At 38.1% G+C, this 23,846-nt stretch overlaps 1 protein-coding gene across 2 annotated transcripts in view; it reads left to right on the top strand.

Annotated features, from left to right (window-relative positions):
- MACROD2 (mono-ADP ribosylhydrolase 2) overlaps positions 1–23,846 on the top strand; it is a 2,391,823-nt gene that overhangs the window by 1,633,261 nt on the left and 734,716 nt on the right. For both annotated transcript variants that reach the window (XM_056121300.1, XM_056121301.1), the window contains exon 7: positions 22,694–22,724. In XM_056121300.1, the coding sequence (XP_055977275.1) occupies positions 22,694–22,724 (31 nt within the window). The remainder of the gene's footprint in view (positions 1–22,693; positions 22,725–23,846) is intronic.

The raw sequence follows: 23,846 nt of genomic DNA on the forward strand, positions 1-23,846 counted from the left end.
AACACCCTCTAATTCTATTTGTACAATGACACAACTGATAACTGTGAAGCAGAAATTAAGCAAGTTCAATGAGGATTTAATTTTGTACATCTATGACAGAAAAAAATCAAAAGCTTGGAGATTTAAAAAAAAACCAAGGTCCATTTAATAGATATTTTAACGTATTTTATGTATTGATTTTTGATCATACCATTTCTTATCACTAATAATGTGCTAGTTAAAACATCAAAGTACTAGTTAAAACATTTAAGTGCATGTATTGGGTGAGCAAAGCATCATCACTATGAAGATTAAAGAAAGCCGTTGTCCGAAATGATTTCCACTTTTACTGAATTATTCAAATTGAATTAATTTTCTGAGTGTGTGGATCTCTGTAAACTGAGACAGTTTACCATCTGGAAACAGTACACTGGAGATTTTAACAAATACACTACACCATTTAAATTGTTAAGAAAACTCAGTGCAATTTCAGGCCCCTTAAAGTCAGAAAATGACCCGCTGTAGTTTTCTCTAATCACTTCATTCTTCAGACTAGGCAGGGAACTAAGAATTAACATCTAATGATTTTACCAGTGGTTTTGGACTAGATATTTAAAATTCCAGATAATTCTGTGCTTATCCACAAATAAAATAGCACAGCGGTAGGGCATTTGCCTTAGAAGCGGCCAACATGGCCAACCCGAGTTCGATTCCTCTGCCCCTCTCGGAGAGCCCGGCAAGCTACCGAGAGTATCCGATATGCCAGACACAGTAACAACAAAGTCTCCAATGGAGACGTTACTGGGCCCGCTTGAGCAAATCGACGATCAACGGGAGGGGCCTTCTTCTTCTTCTTCTTCTTCTTCTTCTTCTTCTTCTTCTTCTTCTTCTTCTTCTTCTTCTTCTTCTTCTTCTTCTTCTTCTTCTTCTTCTTCTTCTTCTTCTTCTTCTTCTTCTTCTTCTTCTTCTTCTTCTTCTTCTTCTTCTTCTTCTTCTTCTTCTTCTTCTTCTTCTTCTTCTTCTTCTTCTTCTTCTTCTTCTTCTTCTCCTTCTCCTTCTCCTTCTCCTTCTCCTTCTCCTTCTCCTTCTCCTTCTCCTTCTCCTTCTCCTTCTCCTTCTCCTTCTCCTTCTCCTTCTCCTTCTCCTTCTCCTTCTCCTTCTCCTTCTCCTTCTCCTTCTCCTTCTCCTTCTCCTTCTCCTTCTCCTTCTCCTTCTCCTTCTCCTTCTCCTTCTCCTTCTCCTTCTCCTTCTCCTTCTCCTTCTCCTTCTTCTCCTTCTTCTCCTTCTTCTCCTTCTTCTCCTTCTTCTCCTTCTTCTCCTTCTTCTCCTACTTCTCCTTCTCCTTCTCCTTCTCCTTCTCCTTCTCCTCCTCCTCCTCCTCCTCCTCCTTCTTCTCCTTCTCCTTCTTCTCCTTCTTCTCCTTCTTCTTCTCCTTCTCCTTCTTCTCCTCCTTCTCCTCCTTCTCCTTCTCCTTCTCCTTCTCCTTCTCCTTCTCCTTCTCTCCTCCTCCTCCTCCTCCTCCTCCTCCTCCTCCTCCTCCTCCTCCTCCTCCTCCTCCTCTCCCCTCTCTTTTCGGCAGGAGGGTTAGGGGAGCGGGTGGAGTGCAATACCCAGGAGTGATCAGGGCTTAGTTCTGATTCTGTGGTCAGAAACCAAACAAATGTCTGCCATATGCAAGGAAATCACCTTAACCCCTGGACTACCTCTCTGTTTCCAACAATTACATTTCTTAATACCTTATTTACAAAATCTAATAGAACATTATAGGTGAGTCATAATGTATAGTTTCTTTATTTTTTGGACCTGTCACAGCCAATAGTGTTCAGGAATTACACCTAGCTCTGCCCTCAGGAATCACTTCAGATGTCCTTGGGTAAACGTAGGGGTTCCAATGATCAAACATAGGTTGACTGTGCAAGATTAATACCATGCTTGCTGTTCTTTTTGGCCCCATGATCTGCTATATATTTTAAAATAATGATAAATAGAATGTATCCAAAGATGTTATTTCTATATCTGCAATGCTAATTAATTTTCCAAAAGTATTCTTACCACAAATAAATAGTAAATACTTTATCATTCAAGAGGAGAAAAACAGGATAAAGATTCATAATTATAAATAAGCACCTTTCTTTGATTTCATTTAGTGAAAATATTTGCAATTTTCTTCTGTCATTTTAATTCCTGGAAGTGATAGCAAAGCTGGTATCATATCAACATAATCATACAAGTTTGTGCATTCACTGCAGAATGCAAAATGTCATGACATTTATTACAGGATTGTGAAAAAAAATGCAACTTTTTTCCTACGTTAAAGGTGAATGAAGATGAGTTTTATAATTTTAAGCAGTTCAAATTTCTGAATGGAAAGGCTGAAGTGACCAGACTAAGGAAAGTGAATTAAAACAGAAGGCACCAGGAACTATTGTCTTTCTTCTCGTTATTAATTTTCTGATTTTTTTCACTTCTATAAAAATGGTTTATTGTGTAAACACACAAATAAGGACGGGCTAGGGGATGGCAGCGGTCTATCTCTCCCGCCGCCTGCGTTTGGTAGTCTCAGGCTGTTTCCCCCCACCAGGGAGGTCGATGGCAATGGTCAGGAGAAGGAAGGAAACGAGGGATAGGCTGGTTGGTCTTAGTAGCAGTTTATTACATGCAAGAAATGTATGTCATGGAGGCCTCAGGAGTCCTCAAGCACGTGCACCCTTTTGTTCTCTCAGCTTCTGTCCTCAGCCCCATCTTCCCAGGTTCTCTGTCGCATGTGTTCCCCAGGGGGCCACGAAAATCCCCTTATATAGATCATGGTACCTCTAAAGGGCGCAATATAGTGATGTCATCAAAAGGAGTTACAGAAAGAACATTGAGGTGGCAGACTATACATTGTTTCTTTACATCTACTGGCCAGTAATCTTGGCCTCATCTTTTACAAACTACAAGCACTTGGATTAGCACATCAAAGACCAGTCTGTTGGAGCTTGGAGTCTACATCTCAAAGATCAGCCTGCCTGGAGCCAGGCATCTATATCCCAAATATCAGACCTGGTTTAGCACCTGAGATCTTCTCTGTGAGATAAGGGAAGCTGCCTCAATATACTGAAATCATTTACTGAAGGCAATTTGAAGGGGAGTAAATTTCAGTCTTATCCAAACTAGTCAGGACACACAAGGAAAACTGCTTCTAGGACAGATTCTCATTTAGCAGACCAACCCACCCTAGAACAGATTTCCCTGGATGTGTTTCTCCTCTCCTTGTCCAACCAACATATAAGCGTACACAATATGGACACAGTAAGAAATACCTTGAGCTTATAGAATTGCTGTGCTAGGGCCATCTCAATCTCAGACTGCAGCGCAGTCTTTCCTATTCCTAGCAGCAGGGTCCTAGTTTTGTCGATACTTTTGGATTGTGACAGCATTTTCCTATGATCAAACTCTTAACCTATAGTTAAGAATCGTGGCACCTTGGCCTGGCCCATTGCGATGCCAGGTTAGCACATAACTTACCGGCTTGCCCTGGTTCCATCCATTCCCACGTCGGGCCCCTGCTTTTGGGGTGCTAGGAAGTGAGGGCAACTGAGGCTTAAGTTGAGAAAGCAGATTCCCGGGAGTGAATAATATTCAAAGCCAATTAATTCCTAAGTTATAAAGCATAATATTAATTGTCTTCCTCTATCTATACAAAAAGGACATTGCATTAAAGTAAACTATTCAAAAGACATAAGGAGAGGAGAAAGGCAATATTAACTTGCATACAAGTTCAGTGTCCTAGAAGGATGAGACCTTACAAATTGGTTGGGGAAGAGAGCATAGAAGTGGTTACAGACAAACAAAGGAATGGGAGTGACTTGGGAGCACTGTGATGGGTGCAACCTGATAAACCTAAGGTCCTTGTACTCCAACAGTTCATTGTGTTCATTAGGGGTGAGTCTATCTTAAGACTGAAGCTTCAGACAGCAGAAGAAAAGAGAGAGCACAGGGCAAGTTTTTATATGTGGTTAGAGATAAATGTTAAATATTGGGATGAGAATTCAGAAAACCTGTAATGGAGTTTTAAAATTCTAAGTCAACTAGTGATATATACATATATATGTGTATATATATATATATTAATATATTCTAATGGCAGGACTCAATTTTGTATTCATATATCGTTTTTTTTTTGTTTTTTTGTAGACCTTAATAATATAAGCCTTCTAATCATATTCAAGTTCTGAGAAGATTCTCTGATCATTAAATCATAGTGTTTAGGGCAGAGTATTTCTCATTCTTTTCATTCGTTTTATCAGTCTAAGGTTGGAGGATTGTATCTTTGCTCTCAATCCTACTGTGAGGAAGCTCAACCTTTGTCTTAGCAAAAAAACAAACGAAACATAACCCCCGGCCAACTATCTGACTTCTTCACCATATAGTTGTACTACTACTTACTATTACTATTACTGCATGTGTATATTGATTTGGCTCATACCAATTAGGCTAACTTAAACTGTTAGCACAGTTATTGGAGATATAATTGAGAAAATCCATCATGCTTACCTGAAGCATATATACATATATACGGAAGAATATGTAGACATTTACACATGTACATAAATGCATATATACATATATACATGTATATAGACATGCACATATATGTGTATGTTAAAAAAATGCTTCCTTTTTACTTATAAGATTATAATTTATTTTGAACATACTTGGGTTAAGGTGCATCTTATTTATATCTTAAGAAGTTTTAGTGATATAAGCATCAACTTAAATCCTTAGAGGAATCAAAAGTAAGAAAATTCAATAAGTCATAGTTTATATTTTTGATACTCAGACTGTAGTCCAAAGATTAGTGGTATTATCTGAGTTTGTTAAAAATATAGAAACTAAGAATTTAAGTGGGCATTACCAAACCAATCTGTATTTTGACAAGATCCATGGATGACTTATCTGAATTAATGTTTAAGATCTGTTGTAATTCAAATTTTTGAAATTCATTGACTGTATACCTGGAGTATAGAAGTGATATGAACCAATAGAAAAAGACAAAATAGTCGCAACAGGAAAGAATTGAGTCTTTGAAAATGATAATACAAATTTATTCAGTTTTCATAATAGAAAGTTGTTCAGTGTTTAAACATTAAAGTTCTGTGTAAGTTTCTGAAAGGAAGCAGGGTTATAAAATCATCACCTTGTTTATTTCTGGTTTGTTACTATCTTCTATGTAGCTTTGAAAACTTCTCCTTTAGGTATCTCTGTGTTAATAATTAAGAGTTTCTTTAACAAAACAACAATGTACTAATAAGTTTTCTCCATGCCGTCAGCAGATTGGAATTCTTTGAGTGTTACCTTGAAAAGTAGGATTTACAGTGATATTATTGTTGAATTTCATGCTACTGTAAAGGTACACAGATCAGCAACATCAGCATCATTTGGTAGTCAGCTAGAAATGCATAATCCCTACAGAAGATATAGTAGAGTGGGAAGGACAGTTACCTTGCATGTAGCTGACGCAGATTTTATCCTATACACTCCATATAGACCCCTAAACACTACCAGGAGGGATTCATGAGCACAAGATAAAGTAAGCCTTACGTACTGGTGAGTGTGGCCCCAAAACAGAAAAAAAAGAGAAAATAAATACATATTCTCTTGGACTATAAAAACAGTACAGCAGATAAGGGCCTTTACCTTCCATCCAACTGACTCATGTTTGAACCCCAGCATCTTATATGGTCCTCCAGATGCTGCCAGAAGTGATACTTGAGCACAGAACCAGGAGTTAAACCTGAGCATTGCCAGATGTGGCCCAAAATAGCCAAAAAAAAATTAAAAATACATACTCTCAGATGGTCAGGTGAATGGATAAACTTCAAAGTTTGAGATTCACTGTCTGTGTATTTTCTGTGCTAGTGAATTGTCCCTACAAAGAGATGTTCAAGTTGAACTTGGGTGAGTGAAGTGCGGAGCCATGAATAGAGTAGTTGGAACAGAGACTGTGCCTCTGATTTATGTCTGCTTCCATAGTACAATAAAAACCAGTAAAGTACTGTGATATGTGCCTGAAAGATATTATTTATAGCTTCTGCAGCTAGATATGAGTCAGAGATTGCATGATGAAATGTTGGTTGAGAAGGGAATGGATCTCGTGTGTTGCAGAAACCTTGGACAGTTTTTAGGCACTTAGGGGAAATAAATCTCTTCTGCACAAGTTTTGTTTAATCATTAGCTTCTTACTGTGTTCTCAAAACTTTCGTCAATTACTTCAAGTAACATTTGTTACTAATGAAACTATAATTTTCCATGTTGAGAGTGTGCCCAACTTCCTAAGAATTCCTGAAACAAATGTAACAAAAAAGAAAAGGAATGAGCAGAAATATTTTCATACATATATGAAATGAATATACATCTTTTATTCTCTCAAGGTCATACTTGGAAGTCCCCAGAACTTACTCCTGGTTCTGTGCTCAGAGATCACTCTTGTTGGTTCTCAGAGGACCATATATGGTGCCAGATATCAAAACCAGGTTGACCAACTATAAATCCAGTGCCTTAAACATTGTACTGTCTCTCAAACCCATAGTTTTGGCTGTAATAATTTTTTGTCTTTAGACAGGTTAAGTCTTGCTAAGGATTTTACCTTTTCCCCCATTTCTTCTTGTAAAATGCATTTGTGAAATAGTGGTTTAAAAACCAACACATCAGGGGACCAGAGAAATAATGCAGTGGGTAGGGTGCTTGCCTTGAATGTGACTGATTGGGTTCCATCCCTGAAATCTTTGAGCACCATCAGGACTGAGCCTGAAAACAGAGCCAGAAGAAAGCCCTGAGCACTCATGGAGGGGAGGGGAACAAGCAAACAAACAAAATATTAAAATATCCTAATTTAAGGAGAATTAGTGGTATTCAAAACTATTTACCTCTGTATCTAGAATTATTTCATTTACCCGTTTATCCATGGTCTTTGTCATCCTGTCACTCTTTTTCCATCAACCCGCCCATGCCGCCCATGCATCCATTCATTTCATTCATTCATGCATCTATTTATGCATGTTTGACCTTATTACCTCTAATAAAAAAGACATTTTTGTGCATACACTAATCTAACCTTAGAGTAAAAGGAAATTTATTCTTAACTGTTTGTTAGTGAATCACAGGTGTGCCATAATCTGCAAACATTCAGTCTGCTTATCTTGATGGTTTGCTCATCTGATACAGGAGCCAACACTGGCCCTTCATGTACACAGTGAAATACTAACTCTCTGTTCTCCCTCTTTGTGATTCTGTGATGATTCTGGCTGGATTAATGCAGTTTTCTCTGGGAAAAGTGTACAAATAACTCACCTCCTGAGACTGGAGCTGTCAGATATCTTCTTGCTGTTCTGACTGTTCCCAGTCTTGTTCTTTTTGCTCATTTCCATAATAGACTCAAGTTGATAAAACTCTTCATAGTGATTGATGGCACACGAAGCACAGTCATTTTCAGGCAATACTTGAATTTGGGAATATGACTGAGATCAATTTCCTTTCTTTTCACTTTTTGGAATGCCTTTATTTTACTCATCCCTTAAAGTGGGCTTCCTTTAGATATCTCTTTCTAAGTCATTATCTCCTAATTAATTCCCCTGTTAAGTATAAACTGTGCATTAGGATTGACTAACATCTTCCTTTTTAAGGAAAGAAGAATTTATTACCTTTACATATTGACTCAAACTGTATAATCACAAGTCATTTTGTTCAAAGCCGTTAGTCTTCACAAACTATCCTGTAGTTTAGGTTCCAAGCAACTGTCAAGAAAGTCTCACCTGACTCCCATAAATATGAAATAGAGTCAGGTGTTTGCTCATATAATTGACATAAGAGGTGGTGATAGTCAGGTGGAAGCCCATTTCTTCTTCTATGTAGTTTTCAAGTTCACACCATGGAATTATGGAAGGGCTGAAATGAAATTGCTCAATTTATGTAGAGTGCATGCTGACATTTCAAGAGATGGAACAGAGGAAATCAAAAATCTGCTGCCATAAAAACCTGTATGGGTGTTGTAATCTAGCAATCTGGTGCTTCTTCAAGTAGGCGGTCTATGGCTAACATAGCTAGTGCAGGGAAGAAAGGACTTCAGGTCAGGCATTAAAGATTTTCTGTTGGAGATTAAGAGGATGAAGCAGATGAAGGCTGTGTAACATCTGATGCGACAGTGCGGGGGGGGGGGGCGGGGAGTGGAATTGGGGGATTGGTTACAATAGAAAGGAACGGTGGTTTTAAAACACCCTAAATCTCAGTTGCACCATTGCACTAATCTTACATTTGATGGCAACTATTGTTTGTTGTTTTAAAGTGCCCACACCTGATGGTGCTCAGGACTCTGTGCTCAGGGATTACTGCTGGCGGTTTGGGGGTCATGAGGGGTGTCGAAGATTGACCCAGGGTCAATCAGACCCTCTGTATTCTGGCCACTGATGGCAAGTTTAATACTGTTACAACCTAGTAGTTAATATCTAAAAGAATTTCATACCAAAAACAAAGACTCATTTTTTTATGGGCTAAAGATGCTCAAAATGAATTTGTCTCCTTTCGTCCTTTATCTTCCTCCCTCAACTTCAGTGACTCTTCTGTTATGCCAAGTTTTGTTTTTTGTGGGTCAGACACAGCTGTGATGAAGACTCACTCCTAGCTCTGTGCTTAGAGATCACACCTGGCAAAACTCAGAGGACCATATGTGGTGCCAGGATTGAACCTAGATCAGGTGCATGCAAGGACAATGCCTTATCTGTCCTACTCATTCTCGGGCCCCGCTTTTTTTAATCTTTGAATTAGAAGATCAAAACATTTGGTCAGAGATTTACCTCACAACTACTGTGTAATTGGAGTGAGGTTACTTTTTCCATCAATGGATAGTAGCAGAAGTCCTTAAAGTTATTTTACCTACGTCCCTCTTTTCAATGAAAAAAAAAATGTCATTCTGTCCCCAACACAAATACACTTCTTTGGCAAACAAACAGAAACAGGCCACAAAGGCTGGATCAGTAAGTAGTACAGCAGGTAGGTGAGGTGTTGACCTTGTAGTCAGTCTGCCTGGGTTTAATCCTTGCCACCCCATACGATTCCTCAAGCCCACCAAGAGCAATCCCTAAACATGGGAACCAGGAGTAAGCTCTGAGCACTGCTGGGTGTGTTCTCTGAAAGAGAGAGAGAGAAAGAGAGACAGAGACAGAGAGAGACAGGGAAATACAGAGAGACGCAGAAAGGGTGGCAGCAGAGGGGGAAGTGGCCACAGACTCTATCAGAGGCTGCAAATGCCACCAAGACCCTCGCTGTTCCTGTACCCCCAGGGGTGGGGGGGCATTATTTCTTACTATATTTTACACTGAGAAACACTGGATACTAATGTAAAACATCCTTATTTCAGGACTATCTGATTGTGAGGAGAAATAAAAAAGCTTATGTGAGAGTGTTCTAGAAAGAATTACACAGTAAGCTTAGTATTTATTAGCTAGAGGCCAAGATGTTGCTGTATGTCCTACAGTAAAGAAGGTACCAATTGTGGTCCAAAATGATGGTGCAATGAGAGGTTAGCTTGCTTGCATGCACACACATGAGCCCAGCTCCCTATGTTGCCTTATGAGCCCTGCTGGGTACCGACCACCACGACCCTATCGCCCCTCAGAAAAGAAAAAGAATTAGCCAATCAAATGAAAGTGACATAATGGGAGTGGTGGTATGGTCTTTGGCACCTTGGTGGTGATGAAAATATAGTAATTTCGTACCTTAACATCAAAAACATTAACACTGCTGTAACCAGTACCAAAATTACAGTAAAAAAGAATATTTTGGAGGGGAGAGGGAGAGAGATAGATAGATAGAGAGAGACAGAGGCAGAGACAGAGGTAGAGAGAGGAAGAGAAGAAAAGTGTCCGCCATAGAGGGAGGCAGAGCAAACCTGGGTATACTCATGTTGGGAATGTACACTGGTGGAGGCATGGGTATTGGAATATTCTATGAATGAAATCCAATCATGAACAGCTTTGTAATAGTCCACCACACAGTGATTCAATAAAAAGTTAAATATATATACATATATATATATATATTTGTTTTGTTTTGTTTTTCGGTCACATCCTGTGGTACACTGGGCTTACTTGTGGTTCCGTTTTCAAGGATCACTCCTGGTGCAGCTCTAGGGACTATTTGGGGTACAAGGGATATAACTCAAGTCTGCCATGTGCAAAGCAAGTGTCCTATCCTTGCACAAACCCTACAGGAAAAAATAAGATTTTAAATTAAATTTAAAAAATATTAGAATAAGAAATAATTGATCATTGTCTACACAGTACCTAGTCTACTGGACCTTGGAAAATATCTCCTCACCCTCAAAGCATCTCCTCTATGAGAACTTCTGACTTTGTGGGCTTTGGTTATTTACTGTTAATGTCATTTTCCTAAATATTTCTCCTGAAAATCAAGTGTTTTCAGGATTCAGTGTATTCATTGTTTATGTATTATAATCCAAGCAGTGTTGGAAGTCAGAGGGCCAGGAGAGATTCCTAAGGATCTTCCTTAGCTGCACGAACCTGCTGGTTTTGTTTCAGCTCTATGTGGGATTCCCCCCGCAGTGCTCAGGGGCCCATAGATTGCTGGTGACCAAAGCCAGGGTCTACTGAATATGCCAGTCCCTGGAGAGTTTCCTGACCAGCTTTCAACTTTTACTAAAGCGAGACACAGAGATCTTTACGGAGATCTTTAAATAATAAATTTTAAGATACCACTTTTCTTGATTTTACTAATGGAAGCCAAAAATGGAGTTAAAACAGCCAGTGAGTAGGCAGTGAAACATTGCTTAGATTTATTTTATAGCCTTTGTGCATGACACACATTGTGATGAGGGGCTTGCAAGTGGCATGGTACAGAGAGTCTCAGAGACCTTCAAACTCGCTACTGCCTTTTATGTGGCTGGTCACTTAAGTTTTCTCCCTGTTTATGTCTTTGGCAGATGCTCCATGATCAGGATCCAGATTCTTCATTGCTCAGAGCCTAGAGAAGGAGATCTCTGTGCTCTGGGTTTTATCATTATTATTTTTTACCTTGCATTTTAATGAGAACTGATTTATTACTTGATTGTCTTTTCTGACTTATGAGACTGCCAGAAAGTGCCTAGGAGCTCCCTTTCCTCTGAGCTCTCTTACAATTAACTGTCTCTTCCTAACCCCTGCCACCTGCTTGTTTGTTTTTATTGAGCAGTTTTAGGGCCAGCTATTTCAAGTTTAATAATAACAAATATCAGAGTTCATCCAAAGCCAGCTCTGAGATGAATATTTCAGGGAAAGGGCTTTAGTAGTAAAACAACAAAAGTGAGATGTGAGGTGCTGAGACTGGGAGAGATGAGTGCATGTCAGACTGAACCCCAGGGGACAGGGACCCACACTCGGTCCACTCCAGACAGGGAAGTTCCACGTGGCCTTTCCCCGCCATGAGAGCAGTGATGCCACCATTATATCTCCCATCTACGTCTCCCCAGTCTTTGGTTACATGGTTGCCCTGGGGCTGGGGTGATCCCCAGACTTGCTTACCAACCTCATTGTATTGGTCAAGTGAACAGGCAAACCTGGGTAGTCCTCTCATAGTACTTGTGTGGGGCATGCCACTGTAACGGTAGACAGAAATGGTGGCCTGTTAGGCCAAATTTTAGAGAGCATCAAGGACCCTTCCTTCCTTCCTTCCTTCCTTCCTTCCTTCCTTCCTTCCTTCCTTCCTTCCTTCCTTCCTTCCTTCCTTCCATCTTTGAGTCTTCTCTTTGCTTCTGTGTAAATGGACTATAAATGCAGATGTTTTGGAAGCAACTAAACATATTTTGTAGGTTCTGCAGGTTTATAGTGATATCTTATTTTCACATGTGTATAGTTTACAGTAAAACATCCTTACCAGTACAAGAGAAAGTGTGGGCCAAAGGTAACTTTTCCTCTGCTATTTCTAACATTTTGCATTTTAACAGGCTTACAGTAGGTCTAATCCAGCTGTCTTTTTTGAAAATATGAAGTTTAGAACAGGACTGCTACTATTCATGGCCCTGTAATAGATTGTTTTATACTGTGTGGAGTCGTGGTTATAAACATGAAAGCAGCTGGCAATAAATGACTTTATGACAGCTATTTTCAAGGTATAATGAAGAAAACAAAACAAAGTTATTGCTTATAATTATGATGCCTGGGTGAAATTTCATAGTGCACTCTAAACATTTTACTGGTTGTTTTTCTGTGAATTCTTGATCACAGTCTCTTTCAAATGACCTTAGCTTCAGGGAATTTTTTTTCTACCGAGGGTGGGAAGCGTAGTAATATTGTTTACATTTCCAGTGCAATTTGCTAGAGGGACGACATCCTTTTTGTATATTAACATGTGTAATTATTTTCTTTAAGTGAAACGACTGATTTTTCTCTACCATCGAAGAAATTTAATATTGAAAAAAGGAGAAACTACTGTGACCATTTTCAAAATTATAAATTCACTTTTTTCTTTGGTACCGTGGTTAAATGGTCATATTTAAATTCTCGAAATAGTTCTTCCCCAAATATGTTAAACATACAAAGGAAGAATCAAAAATCTGGTTGCAGTGTTGTTATAGCAAAAGTTATAAGCAGCCTACATGTTCATCAACGTAAGAGTAGTTAAAATGTGTGCAACTATGCCATAGAAAGTATTGATATTGAAAGCTCTTTAACAAATAAAAAACCTGGTACGAAAAACCTGGTCTGAGACTATAAAACAATAATCTATTAATTGATATAGATTAAAATATTGGATTATTCATATAAGCCATGTAATACATTTGATTAATTCAGCCATTCAGCAGATACCAAGTTCCAGACCCATTCTAGCTGCAGATAATAATTAATAAAGCAAAGGTTTTCATGGAGTGGCATATGAGAGTAGGGGCAACTAGAGTAAAGGAGACAAAAATAAACAAACAACTCGGGGTCCAGTGATGATAAGAATTCTAAAGAGATGCACAGCCATCTAAGGGAAGAGACTGGTTTAGCTAAAGGCCAGAAAGAGTTTCATTGAGATGACTTTGGATCAGAGATCTAACAGGATGAGGGCGGTTAAAGTCAGCAAGTTTCTGGAAATTAAAATAAGATTGTGCAAGCAGAGAGAATAGCAAGGTCAAAGGCATAGAAGCAGGATGGTGTTTTCCATGTTGGAAGATCAAGTTTGAAGCTCAAGCTGGTCCGGCTGAAACTCAAAGAGCAAGAGGAAAGGCACAAGGGCAGGACAGAGAGGAAGTCAGGGTCTGATCACAGAAAGCAAGGATGTGAATATGACCCAAACTATATTTAAGTCTGATACGAAGTAATCAAAACAAAATGTGAGAAAAAAACCACAATCTTCCTTGTATTTAAAATACAAATGTGGGGCTGGAGTGATAGCACAGTGGGTAAGGCCTTGCCCTACATGTGGCCAACCCGAGTTCGGTTCCCAGCATCCCATATGGTCCCCTGAGCACTGCCGAGAATAATTCCTGAGTGCATGAGCCAGGAGTAAACCCTGTGCATCTCCCAGTGTGACCCAAAAAGAAAAAGTAAATAAAATAAAATACAAATGTTCAGAGTGGTGCATACTTTTGGCTCTAGTGGTTTGGATGGACAATGTTCCAACTAAGTACAGTAAAGAAGTACAGCAATAGGAAAAAATTTCTGATCTTGCCATCCACTTCCATCTATCTTTTTTGCACCTTTTGGGAGTGTATTCATGTATTACTTATATAGCTAAACATTAAAGAGAAAATACAGAATCAACTATTTTTAACACATTGTAATTTTAAAAAAGTCCTTCAATATTCCATCCTGTGACTTTGAACAAGTTTCCTTTCTCAGTTTTTCTCCTCTTCCTTATTAAAAAAAGAGAATAATCTTTTATCTATCGTAGAATTGCTCATGGAAATCAATCAAGTAATATATGAATCAGATAATGCATAAAATTTTTATGACAGAGCTCAGCACATAGCAGTAATTATAAAGTGCTAGCTGTTAATATTGCTACTCCTCTACTTTAGCCCATGTCTAGACATGGGGACACTCAGGATGCTGTAAGATTGCCTGTTCCTCTGCCGCTTATGTCTCAAGCTTTAGAGCAGTAGAAGAGGATGGTTTAGAGTATTATAGAATGCAAAAGCAGAATACGTTCTACTATACTCCTTTTATAGATGAGAAAAGTAAGGTGCTGAGAGGTTGCTGTTGATACTTAGATTTACTGCTACTGAGTGACCTGGTCCCTTTTTCTTATGCAAATCTCTATTTATTGCATCAGTATTTCCCTATACCTCAGATTTTTCCTAATCTCCTAATTTAATTATCTAATATTTTAACGTACTCTTTACATGCCTTTCTACTTTTACTTTCTTTATTGTGTGCATGGGGGAGGGGCAGTGTTGGGCACACCCAGTAGTGCTCAGGGGCTATTCCTGGCTCCATGCTCAAGAGTGACCACTGGCAGGGTTTGTGGGTCCATATGCAGTGTCAGGGATTGTGGCTGATAACGTCTGGAGATCAAAATGCAACCCGGATTTCATTATTTCTAAGGAGCACATCTATTTATTTTTGATTCTAATCAGAGTAGATGCCCTGAGAATCCACAGCCTGTGTGCACACAGAATTGGTTGTTATTCTGTCGGGTTGACTAGAGAGCTGCAAGCCCTTGACTTTCAGCCAGGCAACCCAGTTGGGGTATTTTGAGGAGATACGTGCCTTGGCTGTTGTCTTAAAACTTCTGTTGGAAGCAATGAAAAAAGCCAGTTTAAGAATTTTCAGAGAAGGTATTAGAAGATTGGATGAAGTCCAGACTCAGCTATAGGGCATGCATGAAGGATGAGATAAGAAGTACCCTTCTTAAGAAGGAAAAATATTGCACAGGGGTTGAGGTTGAGGCCTTGCTTAGTCTCTAGCACCACATATGGTACCTTGAGCATCACCAGGTATGGCCCAGGAGGCCCTGAGCACTGCAAGATGTGGAACTAGAGAACCACGAGCACTGTCAGGGTTTCCTGAGTAATTCAGAGCAATACAGAACCAGAGAAGCACTGCATCCGTGGGATTAAGTCAGACTTGCTTTAAATCACTGGACAGAATGGACCCCTGAGCGATCTGAGCACCATATAAGAGGCAACCCTTAGCCCCCAAAATATTGAAAATTTATTGGTGATTATCTGAAGCACTTATCACTGAAGGTAAGGAAGTCTTAAGGAACATTAGTTTATTTCCTTTTTCATTTGTGGTCTCAAACAATGTGTGTTTTAAGTAATTATTTAAATAAATCCAAAGTAGCAGCTTCAAAAAGCACTCAATAATATTTCTTAAAAATATTAAGAAAATGTGTTATATTGTAAGAGATACCTTCCTCTGTCTTAATAGTACAAAAGTGCAACAAAATAACGATGTTTCATTTAACAGCTTCCTAGTTAGTTGAAATGCATGTATAATTAAACACACTTAAATGCAAGGTGTATTAGGTACATGTTCTTGCTTGCAAATACTGGAAAATCTAACTAAAACTGACTAAACAATAAGGAAGGTGTTGACTCAGCTAGTGGACTATTTTAGACATTAGAGCACTTTACAGATAATATATACCAACAGCTCTATTATGTCAGAACTCTCCAGTTTTCTATCTGTCTGGTTAAGGAGGTTGTCTGTTACTTAGATCAGTTAACTTTCGATAGGAACCTAAAGCAAAATCAGTAGTACTCTGATCAGAGGTTGTTCCACCAGCAATTCACGCCTAGTTATGCCTATGGATACTGAGAGAAAAAAAATGTTTCCTCCTTGCAGGAATGCAAGAGCCAAGAAGCAAGCATCAAAGAAAATCCAATGGTGGTAACAATGTTGACTTAAGAGATGATTGTGTTGGTTTTTAAGATGCTTTTATGATCAATACAGGGGGCAGAGGGATGTGTCCTTCCTCAGACTCACATTACGGAAGCATAAAGTGAAGTGAAACCAGACTTTCAAGAAGATGGGAGGCAGAGTGTGCAATTTTAAGGATTTCATATGTTCTTGAAAACAACTTGATGGGCTAAGGATATATTTTCTAGGTGGTGGCTCAACTTACACATTTCAAAAACTAAAAATCCTCCCTTGCTCTTTAAGTCAAGTTGTTATTTTGGCCCCAAGAGAACAAGTGCATGCTGAGCAGGAGATCCAAAGCACAAGTGAACTTAAAAATATGCCTGTCAAAGAAGCAAGCTGGGTGATGTGAGCGAATAAGGGGAAACTGGTGGTGAGACTGGAATGTAGGATACCTAACAATCAACTTGGAATAGCTTAGTAAATAACACATTTTAAATTTATATTTAATTAATTAATTAAGATAAGCTGCTTGCCTTGCTTCTGGCTAATCTGGATTCCATGGGGGGAGAGTAGAAAGAAGGGAGAGGAGGAGAGGGAAGAAGAGTGGAGGGGAGGAGAGGAGGGAAGGGAAGAAAAGAGACAGGAGAGGGAAGACAGGAGGAGAGGAGAGGGGGAGGAGAGTGAAAGAGAGAGAGAGAGAGAGCGAGAGAGAGAGAGAGAGAAGAGAAAGAGAGAAAGAAAACTTGCCAAAACTTAATTACTATCAGGAAAGTTGTTGATTATTGCATTTCTAGAATGCTTATGGAGTTTTCATGCTCTGGGATTTGCCAGAAGGAGAAGCTATATTAGAAAGAGGACTAGTGATGTCAGTCTCCACATTCTGCAGGTGACAACTGAGTTCATGCACTTGAAGTAGGCTGCTCTTGTGCAGGGACCTGGGTCAGATCCTGGGGTCTTCATGTCCTTACCCCAGGAAATGTGATCCTGGTGACTCTCAGGATTCCTGACTAATGCCACAATCTAGAGGTAAGCACTGACCCATTCAGCCCAGCTGGCCCAGGCTCTCTGAGTACTCCTGCCCAACACCACACCCCAAATCAGGCTGATTTTTCCATGCTTTTGTTTCCTCTATCATTCTTTTATGAGAGAGGAAATTTTTGGAAGGTAGTCTAATACAACTTTTAAATAAGGAAATCTCATTTTTTTCACTTCTAGTGGTCCTAGTATAAATTTATTGTGGAAAATATCATAGACTATGTGGTATAAAGCCCCTTAGTTGAACTAATCAACCTTGTCAGTCTCTCTCAGTCTCTAGTTTTTCAAATAATAAAATAATCAATGGAGATGTTGTTTGAGTGGATTATATGCAAAGTTTTTTTCACATAAAATAAAACGTTTTTCCCCTGGTATTGTATTTTCATCTGTTTTATCATTGCTTTTTGTTTGAATTAATGCAGTAATATTACCAAAGTCATCCCCCATTACACGACCATTTGCTTTCACATTCAAGGCAAAAATGTCATTTTCATATGAAGCTATTTGTCCTTGTTAAAACAGACATGGCAGTTGGTATATTCAGACTCAATTACTAAGTTGCATGATTGATTCCAAGATAGAGCTGGGAACTGAGACAGATGAAAGTTGCCATTAAATGTTCAATATGCTTTCTTTCTGCTAGATATGAGGGGAGAATGGCTCTTATAAGCAGAGCTCAGAGGGAAGCAAAGATAAGTTAACTTGAATAAATTATCCAACAAGCAAACTCTAAAACAATGTTTAGGGTTAAAGGGGACTCTGTGTGTGTGTGTGTGTGTGTGTGTGTGTGTGTGTGTGTGTGTTTAAGGATTTTCCTTAAACACACATAATCAATACCTGGAGGGGAGAGGGTAAAGGAAAGAAAGGGGCCGGGTGGGGAGGGAATGATGATGAGGTGGAACCCAGGCCTGGTGATGGCTTTGTTGACCAATGGATAGTTCTGGAAAAAAATCAGTGTTGCATTATTAATTATTGTATGCTAACCATCCTGGGGAGGAATTTGTCCCGTCTCTGAGTGAGTTGGCTCTTTTCCTCTGAGATAATTCCTGAAAATATGAATAGTTGAAGGTTGCCTGCTGGCAACACTGCTGGGGGTTAATCTCTATACTGTAGTGCAGTGGTTCTCAACTAGGGGTGATTGTGATTTTGCCTCCTAGGGCACATTTGACAATCTCAGGATGAGAGAGAGCAAGAGTGAGAGTGAGAGTGAGAGCAAGAGAGAGAGAGAGAGAGAGAGAGAGGGAGAGAGAGAGAAAGAGAGAGAGAATCGATTATTCCAGGACCTTATACATGCAAAACACATACACTGCTAACTAAACCACATATTAATATTTTTGATTGTTACCACTGAGAGTATACTACTGTCACCTGTCACCAAAGGGTGCTTTTACCAGTTATGCTGCTAAACATTTCTTTATGCACAAGACATCCCACAACAACAAATAATGATCTGGTCTCTGATATCAGCAGTGCTGCAGTTGGAAATTTCTGCTCTGGGCCAACAAGCCCTTTCTGAAGTAGAATTGAGTGGGCCTCAGGACATTTATCACGAGTCAGCATTCATGAACTCACTGCTATTCATCAGATACAAAACTTTGTTCCTCATAGTCCTCCACCCTTTTAGGACAAGTCTGATAGTTTCTTTTTTACTAATGGGAAAAATTATTCTTGAAACAGTCATGTAAACTGTCCTACAGCATGAGCTAAAATGATACCCATTTAATGTGGTCTTTCTTGTTAAGACATTTTGATATTTTCTGGGTTTTGTTTGATGGTTCTCTTTAGCAGTCCTCAAAATTATCTTTTTCTCAACAACCTAAATATAGATGACATTTGTTAAAGCAGTTTACTTCCATCGACTTCTTGAGCTACAAACTGTAAATTTACCTCTCTGTACCACTTTTGCAAAGGCTCATTATAACATGAGTTAGCTTGACACAAATTATAAGCTTGACCCCAAATACTTATAATTTTATAACAGTTCCTGTACTCTGAGCCTTTATACTATTAACAAGTTCCTTATAAGCTTGCAGTTGATTTTTTTGTATTGTTATGTTTTGGGGACACATCTAGTTGTACTCAGGGCTTACTCCTGGTTCTGTGCTAAGGAATCACTCTTGGTGGACTCAGGGACCATTCCTGATAGGCTCAAGGGACCCTATGGAGTGTCAGAGATCGAACATGGATAAAGCAAACATTTTACCTGCTATATTATCTCTCCAGCCCCAATTTGCGTTTGACTTTAACACTGAGAATAACCCTTATTGATAGACTTGGTGATTCTAAACATAATGAAATATTTTTAGAAGACTTGGTTCTCCACTGGCTTTTGTGATTCTGTGTTATTAAGTATATATTGACTCATTAAAAGTTTTCATCAGATCCTACTGACATGTCTAGAACCGAACAAATAAAAGAATTTGCTTATTAATTCTATTATATTAATCTTAGTCTTTTGTGTGGGTACTTTGATTATATTTTTTCTTAAGTTGAGTAATTCTCTATGTTAGTCAAAATTGACTCACTGGAATTTAAATTCTTTTTTCCCCTACTCTAGTCTTGAACCATGAGCTGGTTAATTTTGGGTCACATTTATCAAATGAACCACAAATAATGTGAAACACTGAACATTAGATGCTGAATAGAACACCAGAGTAAAGGCATGGACTATACCCCCTGAGCACTATGGTGATAGAGTCAGTCCTCAAAACAATGTATTTAAAGATAAAAGCCTATAGAGAGATAGGACAAAATTGAATCACATGAAAGTTGTGAAAGAAATGAAAGGGGCAGACAGAAGATGCAGCCTGCTATTGCTATTGCCCTAGAATCCAGAATCTTTCCTGCCCCTCCTCACTAGTTTGAGCTTTTTTCTCCAAAATTGAAGATTGCCAGTGCCAGTCTCACACCTATATATTTTGCTTTGAAAATTATATATATAAAAAAGTTTTATTTTCTCTGTAGATCTCTTTAAAGTAAAAAGAAAAGTGAATATAAAAGATGGGTCCTAAAATAAGACTCATATTTAAAAACACTTTTGATTGGAATTGAGATTTTTGGTTTTGGGTTTTGGCCCATAGCTGGTAGTGCTGGGGAGGGGGGAGCTATATCCAGCTCTGTAATTGGGATTACTTCCAATGGGGCACCTTGGGGACCTGGGGCTCCTGCTTTAAAGCATGTGCTCCAGTGGTTTGAACCATCTCCCTGACGCCATAGTTGAGATTTTGAGGGATGGGAACAATATGACTTTATTTGTATGATTCATCTTAATTGTATTATTATATTACGTAGCTAACTATTCATCTAACCACTTGTTATCTGCAGACTTACAATGAATAGGAGCTGTCCTGTTCACCAGTGTTTATCCATCTCCAACTACAATTAGTTTACAGTAGGTACTTAATATATCGCTTGCAAGTCAAATGCTCTATTGCTCCAGCTGGGTTCAATTCCTCTGCCCCTCTTGAAGATCCCAGCAAGCTACCAGAGTATCTTGCCCACATGGCAAAGCCTGGCAAGCTACCTGTGACGTATTCAATATGCCAAACACAATAACAATGAGTCTCACAATGGAGACGTTACTAGGCCCGCTGGAGCAAATCAATGAACTACTGGAGAACAGTGCTACAGTGCTTATTAATTTAGCTAAAATATTGGTTGATTTTCTGATTTTGGAACCATCATATTTTCTTGTTACAAATAATACTATTTATTAGTAAATGAGTTGAAAAATTAATTATTTTGCAGACATTTAGGTGAAACTAACAATAAATTATTTCTTTTTTTAAAAAGGAATTCTGTGGACTGTAAATCAATGATAAATTTGATAAAGTAAAAATAGTTTTCAAAACCTTCCTGGCAAGCTCCCCGTGATGTATTCAATATGCCAGACACAGTAACAACAAAGTCTCCAATGGAGACGTTACTGGGCGCGCTCGAGCAAATCGATGATCAACGGGAGGGCCTTTACTTTACTTTATACAGGAATATAAATGAAAATATTAATATTATGAATTATTCTGTGCTAATACAATTAAGGCTTACAAAGATTAGATAAATCCTACAATTTTGTGGAATTTCAGGAGGTCAGCTCCATTTTGCTGTGCATAGATGAGAGAGAAATAGTAAAAGAGAGGGGAACAGGGGGAGGGAAAGAGAAATGTGAGATGAAATATGAGATAAAAAAGAAGCATAGTATAGGATTAAAAAATGCTCAAATTTATTAGAACTGAAGAGTTTGTCTTTAGAACTGAGATTACATTGGGGAAGAGGATCCCTGGGTCACTGGTGGAGTGAACTATACTCTGGTGATGCATGTGGTGTTAGAATGATGTGTGAATTAAAAACATTATTAACAGTATTTAAATACCCGTACTTAAGCAAAGGAATGGTTTTAAAATTTAACGAATAAAGTACTGACCGCAAGTCATGATGCTTAAAATATGATGTCCTGGTAAAGGAAATCAGTGTATAGAATTGTAAAGAAGTAAAATGTAATACATTTAAATCAAAGACAAAAGAAAAAAAGTCTTAGATATGCTGTTATTAATATTAGCTCAACATTAATATTAGCTGTTCACCACATTAAATGTGTCATTCAACAGCAGTTAAAATCTTTATATTTTCTTATCCATTATAGATTACAATTTCCTTTAAAAAGAGTCATTAATCCTCACAGTACATTTCTGTGCAGCAGAACTTGCATCTTTCTTTCTTTTTTTGTTTTTTGATGGTGCCCCATGCTCCCTCCTAGCAGTCAGATCCCTATGTGGTGCTGGGAATTGAACTGCAGTCAGAAAAATGGAAGGCTTTTGCCTTACCCCTTGTGTTCTCTCTCCAGCCCCTTACATCTACATTTCCCATTGATATACCATGCTCAGAAGGATGAAAACAACCTGATTAAATTGACACAAAAAGTACATTGGCAGAGGCCATTGCCTTGCACAGATCATTTTCTATTGTCAGAGAGTCCAATTTCAAGTCTACGGTATATTTATATTTCCTTCTACATGCTTTCAGATCCCTTAAATATTACTAAATAAAATATGATGCCTGTCAGTTAGAGCTGCTATAAGATTGCGAGCATCTCAATGGCTTAAACAACAAGCACACCTTGTAGGTCCATAGGATGGAAAGGCCAAAAACATTGTCCAAGAAATCTGGTATCAGTGTCAAACTACTTCTTGATATGCAAATACATGATTATTTGCTCTTTATAGAGAACAATCCACACTGCTTTCACATTGTTCAGGGCACTGGGAGAGTGCTAGTTCTCTTCTTCAGGTATCAGAACACCACTCCCATCTTGAGGACTCTGCACTCAATTAACTTTCAAAAAGCCCACCTCCAATACTTTCAGCCTTCAATGTATGAACCTGAAACATTTATCCCATACCATTTGGCATGAGAGTAGTGTTCTGATAACTGTTTCAAATCTAACTCTCAAAAAATCAAAGAATATATATTTAAAGTTTTCTAATATAAAAAGTGCCAATAGCTACAAGAATAAAATGCACAATATTTTTACATGTCTCTAGTGAATTATTGCAATACAGTTCTGTTCAATTATGATAAATTTTAATTAATTCTATATACAAATTCTATTGAGCCAGTTATGTCATACAGAATACTACTCTCAAAATTTGTTCACAAGATTTCTGAAAAGTTAAAACTTTGACTCTTATGAGCTGGTAAGATTGTTGATAAGAAAACATTTTCTTTTCATCAAATGTGGTGATTTCTTATGGGGTCTCTTATTCCAAGTATGTTGAGTAAAATGGATGTTTGAATAGATGATAAGAGGACTGAAGTCGTTTTCTTAAATTTTATTATGACATTTTGTTTTGTTTTATTCTCAGGCTTTCCCCTGCATCTCAACAGGAATTTATGGTAAGTAACCTAACTCTTAGTAATATTTATATTTATTTTTTTATACGTGAAGCTAATCAGAAAACAAGGGTTTTTCTGATGGATCTATTTGTCAGTATATTAGAGACTCAAACTCTAGGCTATGTCCCCATTAATCTCAAGAGGCTTTTTGAATATTCTTTTTTTGTTTGCTTATTTTGTTTTGAGGCAATACCCCATAGCTGCTGAGATTGCCTTGTTTTGGATGCCATTTGACACATTACGACCTGAAAGAACAAACTTTTTTTCTGTTAGAACTTGACTTATAAGAGTGTTTTGTTTAATTTAGTTAGACTTTCCTCTAACATGAACTCTAATTCACATAAGCTTAGCATTATCATTCTGTGGCAAATTACAAAGTAACAAAAATTGAAATGTAAATGTAAATGTATATGTATGTATACATATATATTTAAATTTAAAATTCTAGGAAATTGCTTAATAAAATTATTTTTAAGGAAGTTGCAATTTTTCTTATATTGGTAGATTGTGACAGTTTTATATTTACATGGAAGAAAATGTTTTATAATCCTTTGTTTTCAGTAGCCTAAAGCTTTCTAATATTCCTTCACCAACAAGGACATTTCCTTATGTTTTTCTACCTTCAGGTCAGTAATAAATTTGTCTTAAAATTTAAGCTAAATTGAAGTTCGTTATTATCAGGTCTTCTAATCAGGTCTTTCTGAGCTTGTACCTCTCATCTGGCAACTTCTAACTGGAAAAATATAGGTATAATAAATCTGAATAGTTAGTTTTAGGGGTGAGATGAATAGAATAATGTCAGATATTTTCTTGTGTCTATAAATTAAATAGTCACCACATAAAAGAATCAAACAGTATCACCTGTTTTTCTAAAATTTTAAACTATAAGAATACAGTTGCATTTATACATTTCAGTGTTGTCATTGTTTTGCCTTCTTCTTCTTCTTCTTCTTCTTCTTCTTCTTCTTCTTCTTCTTCTTCTTCTTCTTCTTCTTCTTTCTTCTTCTTCTTTTCCTTCTCCTCCTCCTCCTCCTCCTCCTCCTCCCCTTCTCTTCTTTCTCCTCCTTCTCCTCTTATTCCTCCTCCACCTCCTCCTCCCCCTTCTCTGCTTTCTCTTCCTTC

This window comes from Sorex fumeus, unplaced genomic scaffold, assembly GCF_029834395.1.
Source record: "Sorex fumeus unplaced genomic scaffold, SorFum_2.1 ptg000044l, whole genome shotgun sequence".
In the NCBI taxonomy this organism is placed as follows: domain Eukaryota; kingdom Metazoa; phylum Chordata; class Mammalia; order Eulipotyphla; family Soricidae; genus Sorex; species Sorex fumeus.